At 51.8% G+C, this 18,902-nt stretch overlaps 1 protein-coding gene across 3 annotated transcripts in view; it reads left to right on the top strand.

Annotated features, from left to right (window-relative positions):
* Window positions 1-18,902, top strand: part of Znf236 (zinc finger protein 236) — a 123,165-nt gene that overhangs the window by 76,078 nt on the left and 28,185 nt on the right. For 2 of the 3 annotated variants that reach the window (XM_077792165.1, XM_077792166.1), the window contains exons 15-26: window positions 203-304; window positions 892-1,043; window positions 2,615-2,718; window positions 4,303-4,454; window positions 6,192-6,404; window positions 8,633-8,915; window positions 11,100-11,203; window positions 12,788-13,147; window positions 13,844-13,989; window positions 14,080-14,320; window positions 14,734-14,913; window positions 17,731-17,918. In XM_077792165.1, coding sequence (XP_077648291.1) covers window positions 203-304; window positions 892-1,043; window positions 2,615-2,718; window positions 4,303-4,454; window positions 6,192-6,404; window positions 8,633-8,915; window positions 11,100-11,203; window positions 12,788-13,147; window positions 13,844-13,989; window positions 14,080-14,320; window positions 14,734-14,913; window positions 17,731-17,918 — 2,225 coding nt within the window. The remainder of the gene's footprint in view (window positions 1-202; window positions 305-891; window positions 1,044-2,614; window positions 2,719-4,302; window positions 4,455-6,191; window positions 6,405-8,632; window positions 8,916-11,099; window positions 11,204-12,787; window positions 13,148-13,843; window positions 13,990-14,079; window positions 14,321-14,733; window positions 14,914-17,730; window positions 17,919-18,902) is intronic. The other variant, XM_077792167.1, reaches the window with a different exon arrangement.

Below are 18,902 nucleotides of genomic sequence, written 5' to 3'. Positions count from 1 at the left end.
AGCAGGGTTTCAAGTAGTTCTGGGGGCAATTGCTTTATAGAAGTATCACAGAGCAATGTCCACAGCCTCCCTATTGCATTTTCAAAATAAAGAGGCTAACTTTTGAAAACGCAGTGAAGTACACCTTTGAACAAATGTATGTGTCCAAAAGTGAGTGGTCTCAGTGTATAAACTGCCCTTTTCTTTGTGTTCTTATACTTAGATGGGTTTACAGCTGCCCAGGACCCTCTCCCAGGGCACATGGACCAGTTTGAAGAGCCGACCCCCACACAGCAGTCCTTTGAGCCATCAGGGCTATCTCAAGGTCAGTGGGTAGGGTGAACCGAGAAACCAGCTGACCTACATGGGGTTCACTTTCACGAACCACATTTCTATGTTTCTCTGAAGTCCCTTCTAGAATTTATGATTTCAAACCAAATAACTTTAGCATAATTATGTAATATTTTAAAATTGATAATATACCATGTTGGGTGTAGTCAGATCTTCTGCAAAATGACTTCACAACCATTCCACGAATGAATGTCCTAGCCAGAGAAGGCGATGACTGGGAGTCAGGACGTGGTTGTAGGTGAACTCGGTGACTGGTTCCCAAAGCCTGCTTTTTAGCTAAAAGTGAGGAAGTCAGTAAGAGTGCAATAAAATTTGAAGGATATGGCTTTTGCACAAAACCTAAATATTTTTGTTTGTGGAATCTTAAAAGAAATAAGTTAGATGGATAAGTAAGATTTGGGGGGATACAGACCATCCTAGAGCTGCTGGCACAAGTGGATTCTGATTCTCAGAAAGCAGAAATGTACCTTTAGACGTTTTTTATTTATAACTCAATTTAAAAATTTTTTTGTATAAAAACTGTCCTATTTTCTGTAGAGTTCTCTTTCTAATGCATTTCAGGTTTCACAGTGACCGACACGTACAATCAACAGGCTCAGTTTCCACCTGTGCAACAACTACAAGATTCCAGTACTCTCGAGTCCCAAGCCCTGTCCACGAGTTTCCACCAGCAGAACCTGCTGCAGGTTCCAAGCTCTGACACAATGAACGTAGTGAGTGTTTGCAGAGGATGGTGCCAGTCATTACCTAGTGGATGCTGGTCTGTCTTCTCTGTGGTTAGAGTTTGCCTACTGACAAGGGCATGCCCACTTCTGGTACTTCTAAGACTAGTGCATCACCTGGGGAACCTCAGTGTGTAGCATGCAAGCTTTCTCCTTAAAACGTCTCCACTTGCTTAATGAGTTCAGCACCATGAGGTGGCTTTACCTTTTTAGCTAAAAGTGAGGAAGTCAGTAAGAGTGCAATAAAATTTGAAGGATATGGCTTTTGCACAAAACCTAAATATTTTTGTTTGTGGAATCTTAAAAGAAATAAGTTAGATGGATAAGTAATATGAATGCTAACATATTGAAATCAAGTATTACGTAATTAAAAATTTTAATGTCTTATTCAAATTGGAGATGTTTAAATTTGATTTTTCTGTTATTGGAAATTTTTTAATAGTGATGAAAATAATTGACCAATCAATCGTTGTCTTCTTTCCTTAAAATCTCATAGTAGCTTTGCCCAGTGGTAGGCCTGAAGATGGCAGAGTGCCTTCTCATGGGCGGACACCGTGTGGCTGGTGCAGGTGCTCACCCTGGTGGAGAGCATGCTGCTCAGGAGCTTCTTCTCATCCAGGGCCCTCTTAGGAAGCTGCCCACAGGGGCCTGGGCGGTAGCAGAGGGCATTGTCCCATGTGGTCATGGACGTCAGGCAAAAATCAGAAACAGCTCTGACTTCCAGCACCACTGGCAGGCTCCACTGTTTACACGCTGCCCTTGCCGTTCGGGTGTCCAAGGCCTAGCTCACCTCTGGGATCGGAGTGGTCAGCGAGCCTTGGCCAAGCTGAGCTGTGACCCTGTGTTGGAGGAGGGGTTACCGTGACTATTCCCTGTGTGTGTGACTATTTCTGGGGTGGATGGTGGGTCCTTTTTCTTCCCTTGTGGCTTTTGTGACAGTAGGGACAATCTTTTCAGAAAGTGGGATTTTTATTCACTGCCAGTGTGTTAGTCATCTCTCCATCACTGTGACAAATAGCTGAAAGAAATCACTCGAAAGGCTCCTGGTTTCAGGGGTTCAGTCCCTGGTGGGTGGCCTGTCATTCAGGCCTTTGCTGAGGCACAGCATGGGGTGGAGCGTGGTGGGGCCATGCCACTCATCTCCTGGTGGCCAGCAGGCCGAGGGCTGGGGAGGGGCTGGATCCAGTGTCCCTGCCAGGGCGCACTCCCAGTGGCCTCATTCTGCCACCAGGCCCACTTCCCTGTGGCAGCACAGGCTGGAGACCATGCCTTTAGCACGTGGCCTTTGGAGGGACATCTGCAGTCTAGACTGCAGCAGCCAATAAGAGTCCAGCTGACTCGAGTGTCTCTCCTCAAGTAAGTCAGTCTGGGCATCGAGGAGACCGTGCCTCACCACGGGCCAGAGAAAGCCAGCACTGCTGCTCAGGGCTGTCCGTGGTCTTGTGGCCGCTGCAGCCCAGCTTCTGCAGGGGGCTGTGCATCCTGTCCACGCTGCTGGCCGCTGCGTCCCTTTCATGTTCACAGACTGCTAAGCAGTCTCCTCCTGCCTCTGTTCACTTCAGACTGCTCGCTTGATTCAGGAGTCGTCCCAAGAGGAGTTGGACCTGCCGACACAGCGCCCCCAGTTCCTGGAGGAGGGCGAGGACCAGAGCCGGCGCTCTTACAGGTAGAGCCACCCAGCAGGCTTCTAAGTGCAGTGTTGGTCACCTGCGGGCTTGGCTCCCTTGGACCCTGTGAAACAGGGTTGGTTGTCACCCCACTTCCTCTGGGATCTGGGACAGCAGAGGTGACCTTGACACAACACTGCTAGTGAGGGCCAGGGCAGTTTTTCTTCAGCATGTGCACACTTAGAATCCTTGGCCACAGCTTCCTGTCACCATTGTCATCCTTGTTACGTGGTAGCACGTTTGTGCTTAAGACTGTGCATTCTAGGAACAGCTGTGCCAGGCACGGGGTTGATCTGTCTCCAGGTCGTTGGCCCTGTGGAACACCATGTGCCCACTGTACCATGGAGGGCCCTGGCAAAGGTCCGACAGGGAATAAAACAGCTATCTTACAAAATCAAAGATGAATAAAACTGGAAAAACTGAAATGAGCATCGTCTATAGAGATAGCCTTGGTTTTATGATATTTTAATAATTTTCTTAAAGTACTTTTTTAAACTCTTAATCCTTATTTTCAGAGTCATTTAACAACAACAACAACAACAACAAAAAGAGGACACTTAATAACAACAGCAACAAAAAACACCAGGTCATTTAATAAAAAGCCCCTCTTTTCACCTGAGCACCTGCCAGGCGGAGACTCTTGTCCCTTGGAGAGGGGCAGGTTTGGGTCTTTGTTGCTGGGATTGACGTTTGGGAAGAATGGCATGCAGGTGGTCCTCTCCACCAGGCTGGCATGGGGGTGTTCAGGCTGAAGTCCACATTAGAGAGTTATCAGTACAGAGACTAGTACTTCATGCCCCACTCACAAGGAGGTGAATGGGAGAGGAGCAGCTAGGGGTGGGCGGGCTGCCCGAGGGTGAGTAGCGGGAACTTGGGTAGTGCCGAGGTGCAGAGTCTTTCCCTAAGACGCTGCAGAACCTAGAACACGTAGCTGTCCTTTCCTGTAGTGGGACCAGTGTAGGCAGCAGCACGCCTCCCTGGGGATGGGGTCCCAGGCAGACTTGCTCCAGGTGGGCTGGGCCCCACTCTGCACCTGGTTTCACGGGGAGACTCTGCAGGGTCATATCATGGTGAGTTGACAGGCAGCTGCTGGATGGTAGATCTAGGCAGTTGGTTAGACACGTTAGAGAAACAGTCATTTTAATCTCTTTAGTAACTACTGAGAGGGAAATAATACCGCATAGTTACAGACTCAGAATAACTCTGGTACAATCCGTTTCCTTAAAGTTTAACCAAAAATGTATGTGGATTGGCATTTCTGGAAATCTAGTCTTGGGAGTAGGAAGCACCAACTTTGTGAAAGCAGCAGCTCACAGTGACTGTGCTACTGTTGGGTTTGGGAGAGTTTCTGATGAATCGGGTATTTTGTCTGTCGGGGAGTCATTGGAGGAGTTGTTAATTTGGAAAGAATCAAGCACATTAAGACCCCGACACCCCCGCAGAACCTGATGTGGCAGGTTGTCCCGCCATTGGTGCTGTCCGTTGTGTTGTCCAGGTGGGCAGTAAGCCTGACCTCAGGGCCCTGCGGCTCCCTCTGCAGCGGGGCCTGGTGACCGTGCTCTGAACTCTCTGTTTGGTTGCAGATGTGACTACTGCAACAAGGGCTTCAAGAAGTCCAGCCACTTGAAGCAGCACGTGCGGTCACACACAGGAGAGAAGCCCTACAAGTGCAAGCTCTGCGGGCGCGGCTTCGTCTCCTCCGGGGTCCTCAAGTCCCATGAGAAGACTCACACAGGTCACTGTCTGCTTGGCACGCAGAGACCAGGCTGCTCTGCTGAGATGGGCCTCGTGCCGCCATCACACCAGCTCCTGGCTGCTGTGGGGGGTGCGGTTTGTCCAGAACCCTGCAGCCCCCGTTTCAGTTTAGAACTTCTTTGTCTCTGACCCTGGAGGTCCACACTTTCTCCCCTGGACCTGCCTTTGTCTTCGCGGACGGGTTTGTGTGAGCATTCCGTGTCAGTGGCTCCTGCCACTTGTGGTCTCTCGCGACTGGCTTCTTTCACCTGGCCAGCACGTTCAGGGTCATCCATATTGTGGCACGCCTCAGTACCGCTGTCCTTTCTATGGCCAGCGTATCCCTTTCTGTGGCCACTTTTCATGCACATGTGCCACCTGTCGTCAGGGGACATCTGGATCGTTTCCATTTTTTGACTGAAGAATCGTGCTCTTGACCTCAGTAACCTCTGTTTCTATGTGGCCTCGTGTCTCTACCTGGGAAAGGAATCTCTAGGATGTAGGATGATGCTTTTTAAGCTTTTGAGCATATTCAGCTCTTTTCCAAAGTGGCTGCACGTTTTGCACGTCCACCAGCAAGCGCGTGTGGGCCTGGCCTGCTCCACGTTTACACCAGGCTCACTGCCAGTGCCTTTTACTGTGACCATGCGGGGCAGGTGCAGCACCGGCTCCTTGTGGTTTTGGTGTGCATCTTGCGTGGCTCATGTGCTAATTGAGAAATGTCTATGCTAATCCTATGTCTACTTCAAAGATTGCTTGTCTTAATAGTTACTGAGTTGTAAGAGTTTTTTAATATATTTTGGTCACTGGACCTTTATCAGATATATGGTTTACGATTATATATGTTGAGTGCATTACATTTACCGTTGAGCACATCCAACATACTTAGTCAACATCAGTAGTGTACACGTTTAATAGAGGTATGGATTCTGTAGAGGGCTTTGTTTGAGAATGAAAGTGTGTCACTTAGACATATCCCCGCAAGCAAAGAGGAGAATTCTCAGGAGTGCCTCCATAATGTAGAGGCTGGGGAGTGGCGTCAAGGCTGCTGGGAACACTGGTGTAGCAGAGGCCCCGGAGCCGCCAAGGGCCAGGGCTGGGGTGGCCACGCTCCTTTCTGGATCCTTCCTTGAGTTGCTGGAAAGGAGGGAGGGGCTGGGGTCGGCCTTCCCAAAGGAGAAGCCACAGATGCCCAGTAGACTCTTCCTAGGGCCTGAGGCATCTGCTGTGGCAGTGAGGTGAAGACGGACTCCAGGAAAGGTCACTTGGGTCAAACTGTACACACCGTGTCAGCTTCGGTGAAAATGCTGACGACGGAGAACACTAGGTGTTTTTGTGTGCTGGGGATTGAACCCAGTGGTGCAGTACCACAGAGCCACATCCACAGCCCTTTTTGTTTCTTTATTTTGAGACAGGGTCTCGCTAAGTTGCCGAGGCTGGCCTCGAACTTGCGATCCTCCTGCCTCAGCCTCCTGAGTAGCTGGGATCATACTGCGCCCGGTGACTTGGTTTGTTTTGAGAAACGTCTTCTCAGAGGCTGTTAATGTCAATAGAGAATATGGTAAGATGTGCTCTGTCAGTTTCCATGTTCCTAACACAGTCCAATTCCTAAAGCCTGGAAACCACAGCACACACAGGGTCTGAGTTGTAGCTTACTGAACATGTCTGTGCTTTGCGTGCGTATGGCCTGAGGCGGTCAGACTCTCCCCAACGGCTGCTGTCTCCTCTGTCGTCACAGGGGTGAAGGCGTTCAGCTGCAGCGTCTGTAACGCCTCGTTCACCACCAATGGCAGCCTCACGCGGCACATGGCCACACACATGAGCATGCGGCCGTACAAGTGTCCCTTCTGTGACGAGGGCTTCCGCACCGCGGTTCACTGTAAGAAGCACATGAAGAGGCACCAGACGGTCCCCTCTGCTGCGTCGGCAGCTGCAGAGACTGAGGGAGGAGGTATTTTCCATTTGTTGCTTCAAGGTTTATTAGCCGAATGCTGATTTAGTAACAAAGTCACATACGAATCTCCTGGAATGTTTAAACCTGTATATAGATTAAGCTTGGGAGCACCCTCAACTTTTAAAACATAACTGTTTTCTGAGTATGAAACCCTCCATGCCTTTGGAAGGAGTTGAGAAAGGCCCTGGGCCGCCACGGGAGGCTGTGGCACGCGTGAGCTCAGGCACACGTTGACGCGTCTACTCCAGCCGTGTGACCTCTGTGCAGCAGTGCTGTTGGAGTCCACCTGGGCTTCTTTCCCAAAGCCTGCTGCATAGGCGTGATTAGGTGGCCCAGGCCGTGCCAGGCGAGGCAGCTGTGTGGGGCAGCCAGCCTCCACCTCCCCCGAAGTCCTCATCAGCTGTCACGGCCTCTTCTCTGGTTGGCCCAGGACCTGTGCAGTGAGGGCGGCTGTGCCATGAGACTTCGCCCTCCCTCCCCCAGGGCCGCCCTCCCGCTTCCGAGCTCGCCAGGGTCCGTCCTCAGCAGGTCCCACTAGCGCACACTGGCAGCACAGAGAGCGGCTCCCTGGTGCTGCCTCGCGGGTGCCTACAGGCTCCGCTGAGGTTCCCCCTCGCTGTGCATCCCACAGGCCTGCTGCGTCCTGTGGCCATGAGCGCTGCGCTTACCGCGCTGCTGTGTGCTTGCTGAGGGCGTGTCGTGCTGATGAGGGCGCCAGGTCATTTGGTCAGTGTCTGGGGACCAGGTCTGCTAAGGACGTGGACCCCCGCCCCAGGGTACTGGCCCTTCCATCTGCCTGTAGCCAGCTGCTCACGAGGCCTCAGACCCTGACGGCCCCGCATGTTCCCTTGAAGTGAGAGCAGCGGGGTTTTCTTCAGAATCCCCCTTGCTAGCCTTCAAGAGCAAGATCTGTGCCCTCCACGCAGCGCAGCGGCCGCTCTGGGTTCCAGCTTCTGACCTCTGAACCTGGTGGAGTGGTCATGTGCTCGGGTTCAGTGCTTAGTAGAGCCTCTATTTCCCCAGGTTAAATTCTGCCATGAGGTTTAGTAAGGTGTAAAAAGCAACGGAGGTTTGCTTCAGATGAATAAAGAGCACAGGACATGCAGGCATTCCATGTGGCCTGGAGGGTGCTCACTGGTCAGCCCGTGGGTAAAAGCCCTTGATCCTGTCGTGGACACTCAGCATGCTGACGAGTTGGTGCCTTGGGATTGGCGTGGGTTCTGGAAGGCTTGGTGCCACTGCCTAAGTGCTGACGAACACCAGGACAGACCTGTTGCTGTCTCCTCCCGTCTTGTGTGTGAGAAGCCACCTGTTGTCTTCCCGCACAGCTGGACTCCTGTGGGACAAGGCCTGACCCTTGGTTTCCTTTGGCAGTTGCGCTGTCAGCCTGTGCCGTCGATGCTCTTTTGCTTACCATGCTGAATCTCCTTGCACTTCTCTCCTTCCGTGGCTGGTGCTGTGTCGACATGTTCTTTTGATCCCTTAAAGTCCTCAGGCGTCCTCACTTGCATTGCCAGCCTCACAGGACCGTGTCATCCTGAGCTCAGCTGCTGGCCTTCTCCTCCCCGGGCCCCTGCTGCCAGCTCTGAGGACCAGCAGTTGGTCGTCACTGGCTCTCTGGGGTTGGCACTGGCCTGCTGTTCATGTTTCCGTTGAGTTCTGAGTGTCAGTCGTGCATGCCACTGTGGTCTCCCCTCCCGTCACACGTTTTCCTGTTCCGTGTCGTCGCGGCTTATTCTTACTTTACACTTCACTCGGGCTGTCCAGACATACACGTATGGCTGTATGTATTCCGTTTCACCTTGTTCTTTCCAGTGAGTTTCTAAACTGGGGCTCTGCTGCTTTATCAGCTTGGTCTCCCTTTTGGGGCTTCTGGTTTCCCTGCTGATGGCAGTTTGCTCTTGGCCTGTCCCTAAGTGACTGCGTTTGTGAGCACTGCAGGCTCGTGCGGTTCCAAGCCGCCGGCTGGCCTTGTGTTGGGGTCAGTCCCAGCATCCTTGGGGTCAGCAGGTCCTCCCCAAGGCATGTCCTTCACATGCCGTTTTCTTCCATGATCTTGCCTGACTTTTCAGCAGGATCGTGGTGGGAAGGGCGGCCCTTACGTCCTTGAGCACAGCCCAGGTGGACTGTCCTGAACGTTACAGGCACAGCCAGTTGTCATTGACTTGTTCTGTGGAAACCTGGGCTTTGGTGAGGTTTTGATCCGTCTTCCTGTGTTTGGGTAGACATGTGCCTGGAGGAAGAGGAGGAAAATTCTGACAGAAGCGCATCGAGAAAGTCCCGTCCCGAGGTCATCACCTTCACCGAGGAGGAGACAGCCCAGCTGGCCAAGATTCGGCCCCAGGAGAGTGCCACTGTGTCTGAGAAGGTCCTGGTGCAGTCGGCCGCAGAGAAAGACCGCATCAGCGAGATGAAGGACAAACAGGCGGAGCTGGAGGCTGAGCCTAAGCATGCCAACTGTTGCAGCTACTGCCCTAAAAGCTTCAAGAAGCCCAGCGACCTGGTGAGGTGAGGCACCTTCAGCCTTGTGGGCGGCTCTCAGAGACTTGAAAATACCCTCTGGGATTCCTGTGGCACTCCTCACTGCAGTGAGGGAGGTTGGCTTCTGCACCATTGCCCTGTGTGCAGGAGTTATAGTAGTGTTCCCTGCTGGAGTGGCGGGTTCCAGCCATGTTAACTCAGTAGTGACCTCATTCAGGATAGTAGCGGGAGGCCTGTTTCTCCATGGTTTGCTTGTGCATATTTCTGTGTGATTGTGGTCATAGCAGGAAATAAAAATATTTTTATATCGAGGAAGACAGAGTGCCAGGCTTTGAGGATGTGCAGAAGAGCAGCAGATGCCCTCCTGCCTGGGGTTGCTGGTCTGTGTGAGGAGCACACCTCCAGCTAGAGACCAAGGAGTACTCAGGCCAACAGCCAGAGATGGGCAGTGGATGCAAGAGATATAGCATGGCGGGTGGTAAGGAGGCCAGAAAAGGCAGAGTGAAGTTAGGAGGAGCTAAGGACTGTGCACCTGGGGAGGTCTAAGTCTAGACACTCTCCCCAGGTTCTGGAAGTTTCTGTCTGAAGCAGGGCTGCTTAGTTGTACCTCCTAGAGGAAAAACTAGACAGATAGGCATAGAGCAGCTTGGTAAGTCCAGGTGCTGAGTGTGCAGACTGCTCCAGAACATAGATGGGGCATTTTCCACATGCTCTGGACCCTCAGTGTGCTCTGCAGGGCTGTGGGGGCAAGGTGGGGAGGGGGCGTGGATGTGGGTGGCACTGGGGACATGTGTACCCTGAGAGAAGGGGACGTGTGTTCAGCCAGAGTGACAACAACTGTGCAGGTGGAGAAAGCCCAGATCTGGCTCGTGTGGGCAGAAGGGCCTTGTGTGGTGAGCTCCTCGGGCCCTGAGCTGCAGCTCAGGATGGGCATCCAGGTGGTGTGCTCCGAGGTTGGGGGACAGTAGAAAGTCAAGCCATGGAGGGAGTAGCCAGGAGAGTCTAGGTTTTAGGACTGGGACTGCAGCCTGGCCAGCAGTGTGGGGGGCCGGGAAGCTAAGGAACTGGCTGGCAGGGACAGTTCTGTCACCGTGGGAGTGGGCTGTGGGACCATGGAGTCGGGGTCACCATGAGGCAAACCAGGCAGGAGGAGGGCTGTGCTGCTCCCCAGAGATGGCCGCTGTCCTGTCTCCTGTGCTTTCAGAAATGTGCCTGCACTTTGCCTTCAGCTCTGTGGTCTGCTCCCCGCTGGCCGCCTTCCGTGTCCCCACGGGTCTGAGGTGTCTTTCTGTCAGCCCCGATCTGCCCTCCTTCCCTGTAGTGTTGACCTGGTGTTCCGCTGCACAGCATCCTGGGCCCTGGCACCCTGTGCTGAAGGCCACGTGCTCCTGCAGGCCTGAGGACCTGTGTCCCCTGAGCGCCTGCTCACTGCTGGTGTGGTGAGAGTGTGTCCCCCGGGCCCCAGGGCTACACTGCCTCCAGCAGGAGGACAGGCTTTGGCTCTGGGTGTGGCCGCCACTTAGCCTGGGTCTTGGGCTTGCTTTATTCTTTTTTGGTACCAAGGATTGAACGCAGGGGCACTGACCACTGAGCATCATCCCCATCCCTATTTTGTATTTTGTTTAGAGAGAGGGTCTCACTGAGTTGCTTAGTGCCTCGCCATGGCTGAGGCTGGCTTCAGACTCATGAGGCCTTGGCCTCCTGGGTCACAGGCGTGTGCCTCCGCGCCCGGCTGCTTGGTCATTTCTTGTGTGAAATTCACCTTGTCCACTTCTCTATGCTGATGTGGGCCGTCTTCTTGCTGATTGACAAGAGTTCTTTGTTGTTTCTAAGAAATCAGCCTTGTTTCCATTTGTCTTGAAAATATTTTTATTGTTATTTACATTTTAAAGGTATTTTTCACATGTAGAGTGAACCTCAAAATTTTTACTTGGCAGGGCTGGGGTGGTGGCTCAGTGGTAGAGCACTTGCCTAGCATGGGTGAGGCACTGGGTTCAATTCTCCGCATCACATATAAATGAATGAATAAAATAAAGGTCCATCAAAATCTAAAAAAAGAAAATATTTAAAAAAATTTGTTTAGTCAAACTTAATCAGAACATAGGAATATATGGTTTTTATTTATGTGGTTATAAATTTCAACTATGCGGCTGTTTGTAAGTGTATGTCTATTTAAAAACAAAACCCCTGAACTACAAGTGTCTTTGTCAGGCATGTTCGAATCCACACTGGAGAAAAGCCATACAAGTGTGAGGAGTGTGGCAAGAGCTTCACTGTGAAGTCCACTCTTGATTGCCACGTGAAGACCCACACAGGTAGGTCAGCCCTGGGCAAGGCCTTGCTGCGCTCGGGTTTTATTCTCATGTGTTTCCCACACTTTGATACTTTCAGCATCATCGCAAGCTTAGAAATCAGGAACCATGAGAAAGTAGATAGAAAAGATTATTTTTTTCTAATCCTGACATAAATGATCTAAAAAAGAGGATTAGATCTCAGACTTGAAGTCACAGGTTGTCTGTATTCTTCATGTGACCTAAATGGCTGTTGAAAAGATGACCTCTGGGTCTCGTTTGGCTATCGGAGTTGCCTGCAGCTTGTTGAGGCTTTTTTAAAACTGGGACTGTCAAGTCCTACCAAAGTGTCCAGGTCGGCATACTTTCTGTGTGAGGAGGGGACAGTTAATGTCCAGCTTGCCTGGCCTTTTTCTTACTTTTGTCTGGATTGAGGCCTGAAAGTCGGTGGTCCCCTCGCATCCCTAGCTGTGCCTGCCTGACTTCTGCACCGTGGGCCCTCCTCCTGCCCAGGGTGGGCTCCTGCTCCTCTGAGCTGCAGGTTCCTGCGAGTGCAGCAGGCACGAGGGTGGCACCTCCCTCCCAGGCAGTTGAAGAGCGTTGGCTGCGTGGGAAGTGCTGGGTGGACCTTGGAGGTGCCTGCCCTTACTGTGACGCCCAGGGTTGTGACTGCCACACCCTAATGTGCTCTTCATGTTGGTTGTGAGCAGAATTGAACAGTGTGTGGGGTCCTGTGGTTCTTCTCTGATGGCGTCACATTTAGAGCTAAGTAGACACGTGAACTCGTGTGCAGTTTTCCTTTTGTGTCCTGGGGGTCTTGTGGTTTTCTTTTGTGTCACTCTATGAACTTGGGGGGGGGTGAGGAGAAATTGGCACTGCCTGCCTTGGCACCCCAGGGCTGGTGCACTGTCTTCAGCATGGTGGGTGCTGGGAGGGGCTCAGGGTCCTCAGCACCTGCTTGGCGGACTTCCTGCAGCTCACGTGGACCGGAAGTAGAGAAGCGTCTCTGAAAATGCTTCCGGTGCACCTTTCTCCATGTGAAAGACCCCAAACAGTGTAAAATCTCGTCTTCCCATGGTCCTTGCCTGCACATCCCTGGTGAAGCCCGGGGCCTGGGCAGCAGAGGGAAAGAGGGGGCAGGAAGCTTTCCTGCCCAGGCTCCTCCAGGGCAGAGCCTCTGCTGTGACACTTTGTCCTTGTGGCCTTTGTTACATGGGTGATGGTAAGAAGGGTAAGGAAGGAAAGGAGTGGGTCCATGATACCAGACACATGGCCCTGTGGACATTTCCCCATGTGTGGCATGACCCTCTGCCAGCCACATTGGTTGTCCCTGTTTATGCCAAGATGCTAAAGCACCCTTTGTAAATCAAAGAGAAGCACATACAGCAGCCTTGAGCTTCCAGTGGAGGCTGTGGCTCAAGGACTAATCCTGGGGGGGGCGGGTGAGGAGCCTCGCAGTTCACACGGTGACAGCATGCCCCAAGGCTCTGCACCTGTCGGCCAGGTCTGCAGGGTCTGGGGAAGGTTCCCTGTGGAGCGCTCGGGTGGGCTGCCTTGCTGCTGAGCAGGGTCCAGGAGCCCCGCTGACACTGGGCTGGCTCTCTGTAGGCCAGAAGCTCTTCAGCTGCCACGTGTGCAGCAACGCCTTCTCCACCAAGGGGAGCCTGAAGGTGCACATGCGCCTGCACACGGGAGCCAAGCCCTTCAAGTGCCCTCATTGTGAGCTCCGCTTCCGCACCTCGGGGCGCAGGAAGACGCACATGCAGTTCCACTACAAACCAGACCCAAAGAAAGTCAGAAAGCCTGTGGCACGCAGCTCGCCAGAAGGCCTGCAGCCGGCAAGCCTGCTCAGCCCCTCCTCCACGGACCCCAGCGTGTTCATCATGAACAACTCTGTGCTGACAGGACAGTTTGATCAGAATCTGCAAGGACTGGTGGGCCAAGCTATTCTTCCTGCTGCCGTGTCAGGTAAGAGTCGAGCTGGGGAGCGGCCCAGTCCTGGCACACTGGGCGTCCCCTCGTGCCCGGATGGGAGGACTGCTGTTTCTGCAGCAGGATGCCCTTCCTGGAGCGACTCCCTCCGAGGCCAGAGGGATAGAGAGTTCACCTCCCCTTCCCCTGCTGTTACGTGCTTCCCAGTGCCTCAGCCCTTTGGTTGCTTTCATTTTTAATGGGCTGAGCCTTGCTTCTCGCTGCTTGGCACCCTTTTAGATTCAGTGTGAGGGTTGGCTCAGGAGCACTCGTTGACATAGTTTCTGGTACAGTGGCGTTACCATGTTGCTGGGCCACAGTCCGTGGAAGGCGTCCAGGTCTGACCCACTGGGCTGTGAGTTCTTCCTGCCGCAGACATGCTGGCGCCTGGCAGCAATCCACGCTGGCCTGGCACTTCTTGGGCACTGCTGCTCCGACCTGGTCTTACCTGAGGACTCTCTTTGAGCCAGTTTGGTATGTTCAAAATGGATAGTACTATTATTTATCTCACAGGATTCGTTTTTGGTGATTAAATTAGGTCGTGTATGGTGTGATGAAAATACAGGATTACTGTAGTGTGTCGCGACATTCATAAAACCTACCTATTTAGAAATCCCTATGTAAACATCAGCTCCTTCAGATTTGAAAATCATTTATGGTGTTTGACTGTCCCTTCCTTCTTTTCTTGGGCAGCTGGTGGTGACCTGACCGTGTCTTTGACAGACGGGAGCCTGGCCACCCTGGAAGGCATCCAGTTACAGCTGGCTGCCAACTTGGTTGGGCCAAATGTTCAGATTTCTGGAATCGATGCCTCTAGCATCAACAACATCACGTTGCAGGTGCGGTGACTGTGTGGTTCCTGTGCTTTCATGTTGTCTACATCACGGGACGGCACGAGATTTCCCTGATGGGCGTCTGTTACTTTTCAGATTGATCCCAGTGTTTTGCAGCAAACACTGCAGCAGGGCAACCTGCTCACCCAGCCACTCTCAGGAGAGCCCGGCACCGCCCCTCAGAACAGCTCCCTGCAGACCCCTGACAGCACCGTCCCAGCCAGCGTCGTCATTCAGCCCATCTCAGGCCTGTCCTTGCAGCCCACAGTGACATCTGCCAATCTGACCATCAGCCCACTGTCTGAGCAGGATTCCGTGCTGACCACCAGCAGCAGTGGTGAGAGTCGTGCTTGTGTCATGGTCATTTCCTTCCCTGGGCAAACCCACCACGTGAGCCCGACATCCTGGGGATGGAGGGAACCTGTCTGTGTCCTCAGCCCTGCTTGCTCTGTGCACCCATGGGGCACTCGTTCTGGCTGTCACTTGGCTCATGCCGCATCAGGTTCCCTTGCAAGGCTGTGGCACATGAGCACGTGTGTTGTATCTCTGTGGTGCTGTGGGTCAGACCCAGGGCCTTGCAGGTGCTGGGGCACGGCTTATCTTAGAGGAACTAACTAGAGGTGACGGACAGGTCATTTTGAATCTTTGTCTTGTTGAAATAACAGTTTAATTAAATTATTTTTAATATATATGAGGATAAATGAGCAGTTTTAGATCTCAGCTGTGCTTTGCTTTTGTACTGATGAGCAGGGACCCAGGACCTCACTCAAGTGATGACTTCTCAAGGCCTCGTGTCCACATCCACGGGCCCGCACGAGATCACCCTGACCATCAACAACTCCAGTCTCAGCCAGGTCTTGGCCCAGGCAGCGGGTCCCACTGCCACGTCCTCCTCAGGGTCCCCACAGGAGATCACGCTGACTATCTCTGGTTAGTAAGTGGGTTTCCTCCTCCTCACCCTGCAGCTCAGGTCCACGCTGTTGTGGTTCCTCTCCCAGGACAGCTTGGCGTAGCACCAGGGTTAGGTGTGAGCAACACGAGCCTGGGAGCTCCTGCCAGAAATCAGGACGTGGTTTCTCCTGTCACTTCCTGCACGTGGAGTCAACTGTGTGATGCACTGATTGGTCTTGAGAGAGCCTGTGATTTTGCAGTGTTGTGTTCAGTGAAGAGCAGAACAGATAGCTTTGTGATTCTTCTCATGCTCTGAAAACCGAAGGCAGTCACTGGGTGAATTGTGTCAACAAGGACATCTTGGAGACCCGTTGTGTTCACCTGCTCTTTGTCTTCAGAAGCCTACTCAGATTATATAGAAAGAATAAAAATATGGTAGAACATTGTAAAGCAGGTAAACAGGCCAAAAATGTCGTTGGGCCGTGTAGCTCACGTAGGTGTACAAGTTAGTCATAGCCCAGATCAGTTGGTGAGCAAGCACCCATCTCCGGGTGCGCGCCTGCCTGGGTCCTGGCATGGCCACAGTCCTCACAGTGTGCTCTGGCCTATGCTAGCATCACGTGTGTCTGGCACGCTTCATCCCGGGGATTTTTAGCCCTGAGCCCTTCTTCATGTGAACTAGGAGTCACTTTTAACGTGACGATTTTTTTTTTTTTTAAAGAGAGAGTGAGAGAGGAGAGAGAGAGAGAGAGAGAGAGAGAGAGAGAGAATTTTTTTTTAATATTTATTTATTTTTTTTAGTTCTCGGCAGACACAACATCTTTGTTGGTATGTGGTGCTGAGGATTGAACCCGGGCCGCACGCATGCCAGGCGAGCTTGAGCCACATCCCCAGCCCTAACGTGACGATTTTTATAGCCCCGTCCACATGCCAGGTGTTATTCTAGTAACTTGTTGAATATTGATGTGTTTGTATTAGTTCACTTAAGCCTCATAACTACCACATGAAGTTGTCCTTGGAAATAACAGAGCCATTTTACTGATAATAAAAATTCCTTCTGTGGAGATCTGGTGTGAGGGAGGGAAACACCCTGTCTCCCCTTAAGCAAGTAAAGGGGAGCACAGCAGACCAAGTTCCCGCCAACTCAGCCATGAGGCCACCCGGGGTGTTTTACTTTTATTTCAGTGAGATCTTTGCAGAAATTAGCAATGGGATTAAAAGAAAGGCTATGTTGTGAGAACAGAAACCTTTGTTTTCCAGTATGGTGTCTTTATTCCTTTGTTTGTTTTTATTTTGTGGCACCAGAGATTGAACTCAGGGGCACTCAACCACTGGGCCACATCCCCAGCCCTGTTGTGTATTTTATTTAGAGACAGGATCTCACTGAGTTGCTTAGTGCCCAAGTTGCTTAGTGCCTTGCTTTTGCTGAGGATGGCTTTGAACTCGTGCTCCTCCTGCCTCAGCCTCCTGAGCTGTGGGATGAAAGGGTGTGCGCCACCACGCCCAGCCTTATTCCTTTTTTTTTTTAATGTGAGAATTTTAGATGCTCTTAACATTGACTTTTCCTGATGTATAGCTGACTTTCAATATTGGAACCGTAGATGGTTATTAAAGAAAGCTGTTTTGTTGATGAGATTGACTCTGAGGACCCCAGTATGGGTGGCATTGATCGAGGCCCCATCAGAAACACTTGATGCATGATTCTCACTTTCAGTTCAAAAGGTGCCTTCTTGGCCGCTGTATTCCACGGCACTTCTTAGTATAGGCAAGAACAGTCCTTTGCTTCCCAGCCCAGCCCAGTTGTTAATAAAAGTGGCTCGCCTTCCCCTGGAGCCTGCTCTGCAGACGGAGAGCAGATCCCAGCCTCTGTGGTCCTCCTGCTCTGAGCGCTCCAGGCTGTTTAGCACAGGGAGGGCTCCACAGTGTGGGTCATAGGGACTTCGTGTTTGCAGAAGGCAGCTGCAGGCGAGAACTGCCTTTGCTGTTGGCTGTGGCTCCAGGGCAGGCTCCTGGCTGATGGGACCGCGCCTCACAGGTGTCACAGAGGGTTTTGTTGTTTTTCTCCATATTTGGGGTGTAGCTTTTTGAGCTTTGGTTGCCATCTTGGGATGCTCATGGCACCCATTGAAGGATGAGTGGGAAGTTGAGGACGGAGCCTGGGTGCCACCTGTGCCCGCGTGCCACTTGTGCCTGTGCCTGCGTGCTTGCGCTCACCAGTAGCACTGTACCAGCCTCTGCGTGCTCTCATAGGTCGGGCAATCCCTCTGAGACCATCCTGCTTGCCAGGAGGAGCATGGCATCTGCTGTGTCCAAGAAAGGCCTGACATTACTGATTCTGTCCCAGACGGCTTCGTTCTCCTAGCACTGACTGTAAGGGAAAGCATCTGAAAGTTCTGTTATCTTTTGCTGGAGAAACTTAAGAAAGAGTCAGCTAATATGAAGGACTGCATGAGGGTTCCTCTGACTCCCGTGTTTCAGAGCAGGAGGCACTGAGGTGAGGAGCCTGAGCGGAGCAGCCGAGGGAGTCGGTTTCTCCTGCTGCGCCGTGGACCAGCTGCTCCTCGGTGGGTCCTGTCTGGTGGCTTTCTTCAGTGGTCCCTCTTCCCGGGAGTCCTCACCCGAGTTTTCCCTCTACAGTGGCAGCAGTGACTGGGCTGTGGGTCTCTCACTCTTCTTTTACTCACGTTTTTTAGTACTACAGTAAGCAGCAGAGCACCCTCACCTTAGATATAGAGAAACTGAGAAGAACCTTCTCAAAAAATTGGGTCAAAGGCTCTGCCTTTCCTTTGTGAACCTCGGGACCAGCGCCCTTCCCGCCTGCTTGGCACCGACCTCTTTCTCTTGCCCACCTCGCAGAGCTTAATCCCACGAGTGGGAGCCTGCCTTCCACAACACCCATGTCACCATCGGCCATCTCCACGCAGAACCTGGTCATGTCTTCGTCAGGCGTGGGGGGCGATGCCAGTGTCACGCTGACCCTGGCCGACACTCAGGGCGTGCTGTCAGGAGGCCTGGACACGGTTACACTGAATATCACCTCTCAGGTGAGCATCGTGGGGGAGGTGGGTCCTTTTCAGAGGGTGACCGTGGAACTTCATGAACTTGCTCTTTCTCAAGTGTATAATGTTTCTGAATGTTTTCTTTCAAAATTAAAATTTGGCCAAATAAAGTAATTATGTTAGACCCAAAATGGGGGGAAAATTCAGGCAACACAGGAAAGCATAAAAAATAAATTTAAAAAAGTCTTTAATCAATACCTAAGTGGAATTATGGTGAACATTTTCATTTACTTGTCCTTCTAAATCTTCGTAGTCCTACATACAGATACATATTTTAAAAATTTTTACAGAAATAGGGTCTATAATGTACTGTGTGGCGTAAACTCGTATCGTAGATGTCTTCTCTTATAATTTTAATACTGCAAAACCTGATAAGAGGCCTTACAGCATTCACTTTTGCAGGCAAGCCTTGCTGAGGGGTATCGTGCTGTTTGCAGGGTACGGGGAGTGGTAGGACCTTGGTGCCCTCATCACTGAGGTTCCTGGCACATGGCTGGATCCAAGGCCTATGCGTCTTCACAGGATGCTGGAAAACTGCCTGGCAGCACCTAAATCGTTACAGTTATTTACTGTCATAAACATATGACCTGAAACTCAATAGGTGGTCATGAAAATTAGCAGTTTGTGATGGCGATGGAGAGACAGGTGATAGGAGTCGGTCTAGACTTGAGCATTGGGGGTTTACGTCGGTCCTGGAATCTCATGTGCTCCTTGGGTTTGGTGTTTCTGTTCTTTTGTTTTAATGTGGTGCTGGGGTCCCTCCACCACGAACCACAACCCAGCCCTCCTCAGGTTTAGCGAGGAGATGGAAGAAGAGCACCCAGAGGGCTCAGAAGTGAGGAATCTGTTTTGCACAGTTGGAGGAAACTAGGGTCCCAGGGACTAAGGGGAAGCAACAACTAAACGTGTAATTGTTATAAGCGGGTGTAAGTTTGAGAGTCTCACATACTTATCATATATTAATATTTT

Source organism: Urocitellus parryii, chromosome 13, assembly GCF_045843805.1.
Source record: "Urocitellus parryii isolate mUroPar1 chromosome 13, mUroPar1.hap1, whole genome shotgun sequence".
Taxonomy (NCBI): Eukaryota; Metazoa; Chordata; class Mammalia; order Rodentia; family Sciuridae; genus Urocitellus; species Urocitellus parryii.
This window is presented reverse-complemented; position numbering and strand designations above follow the sequence as displayed.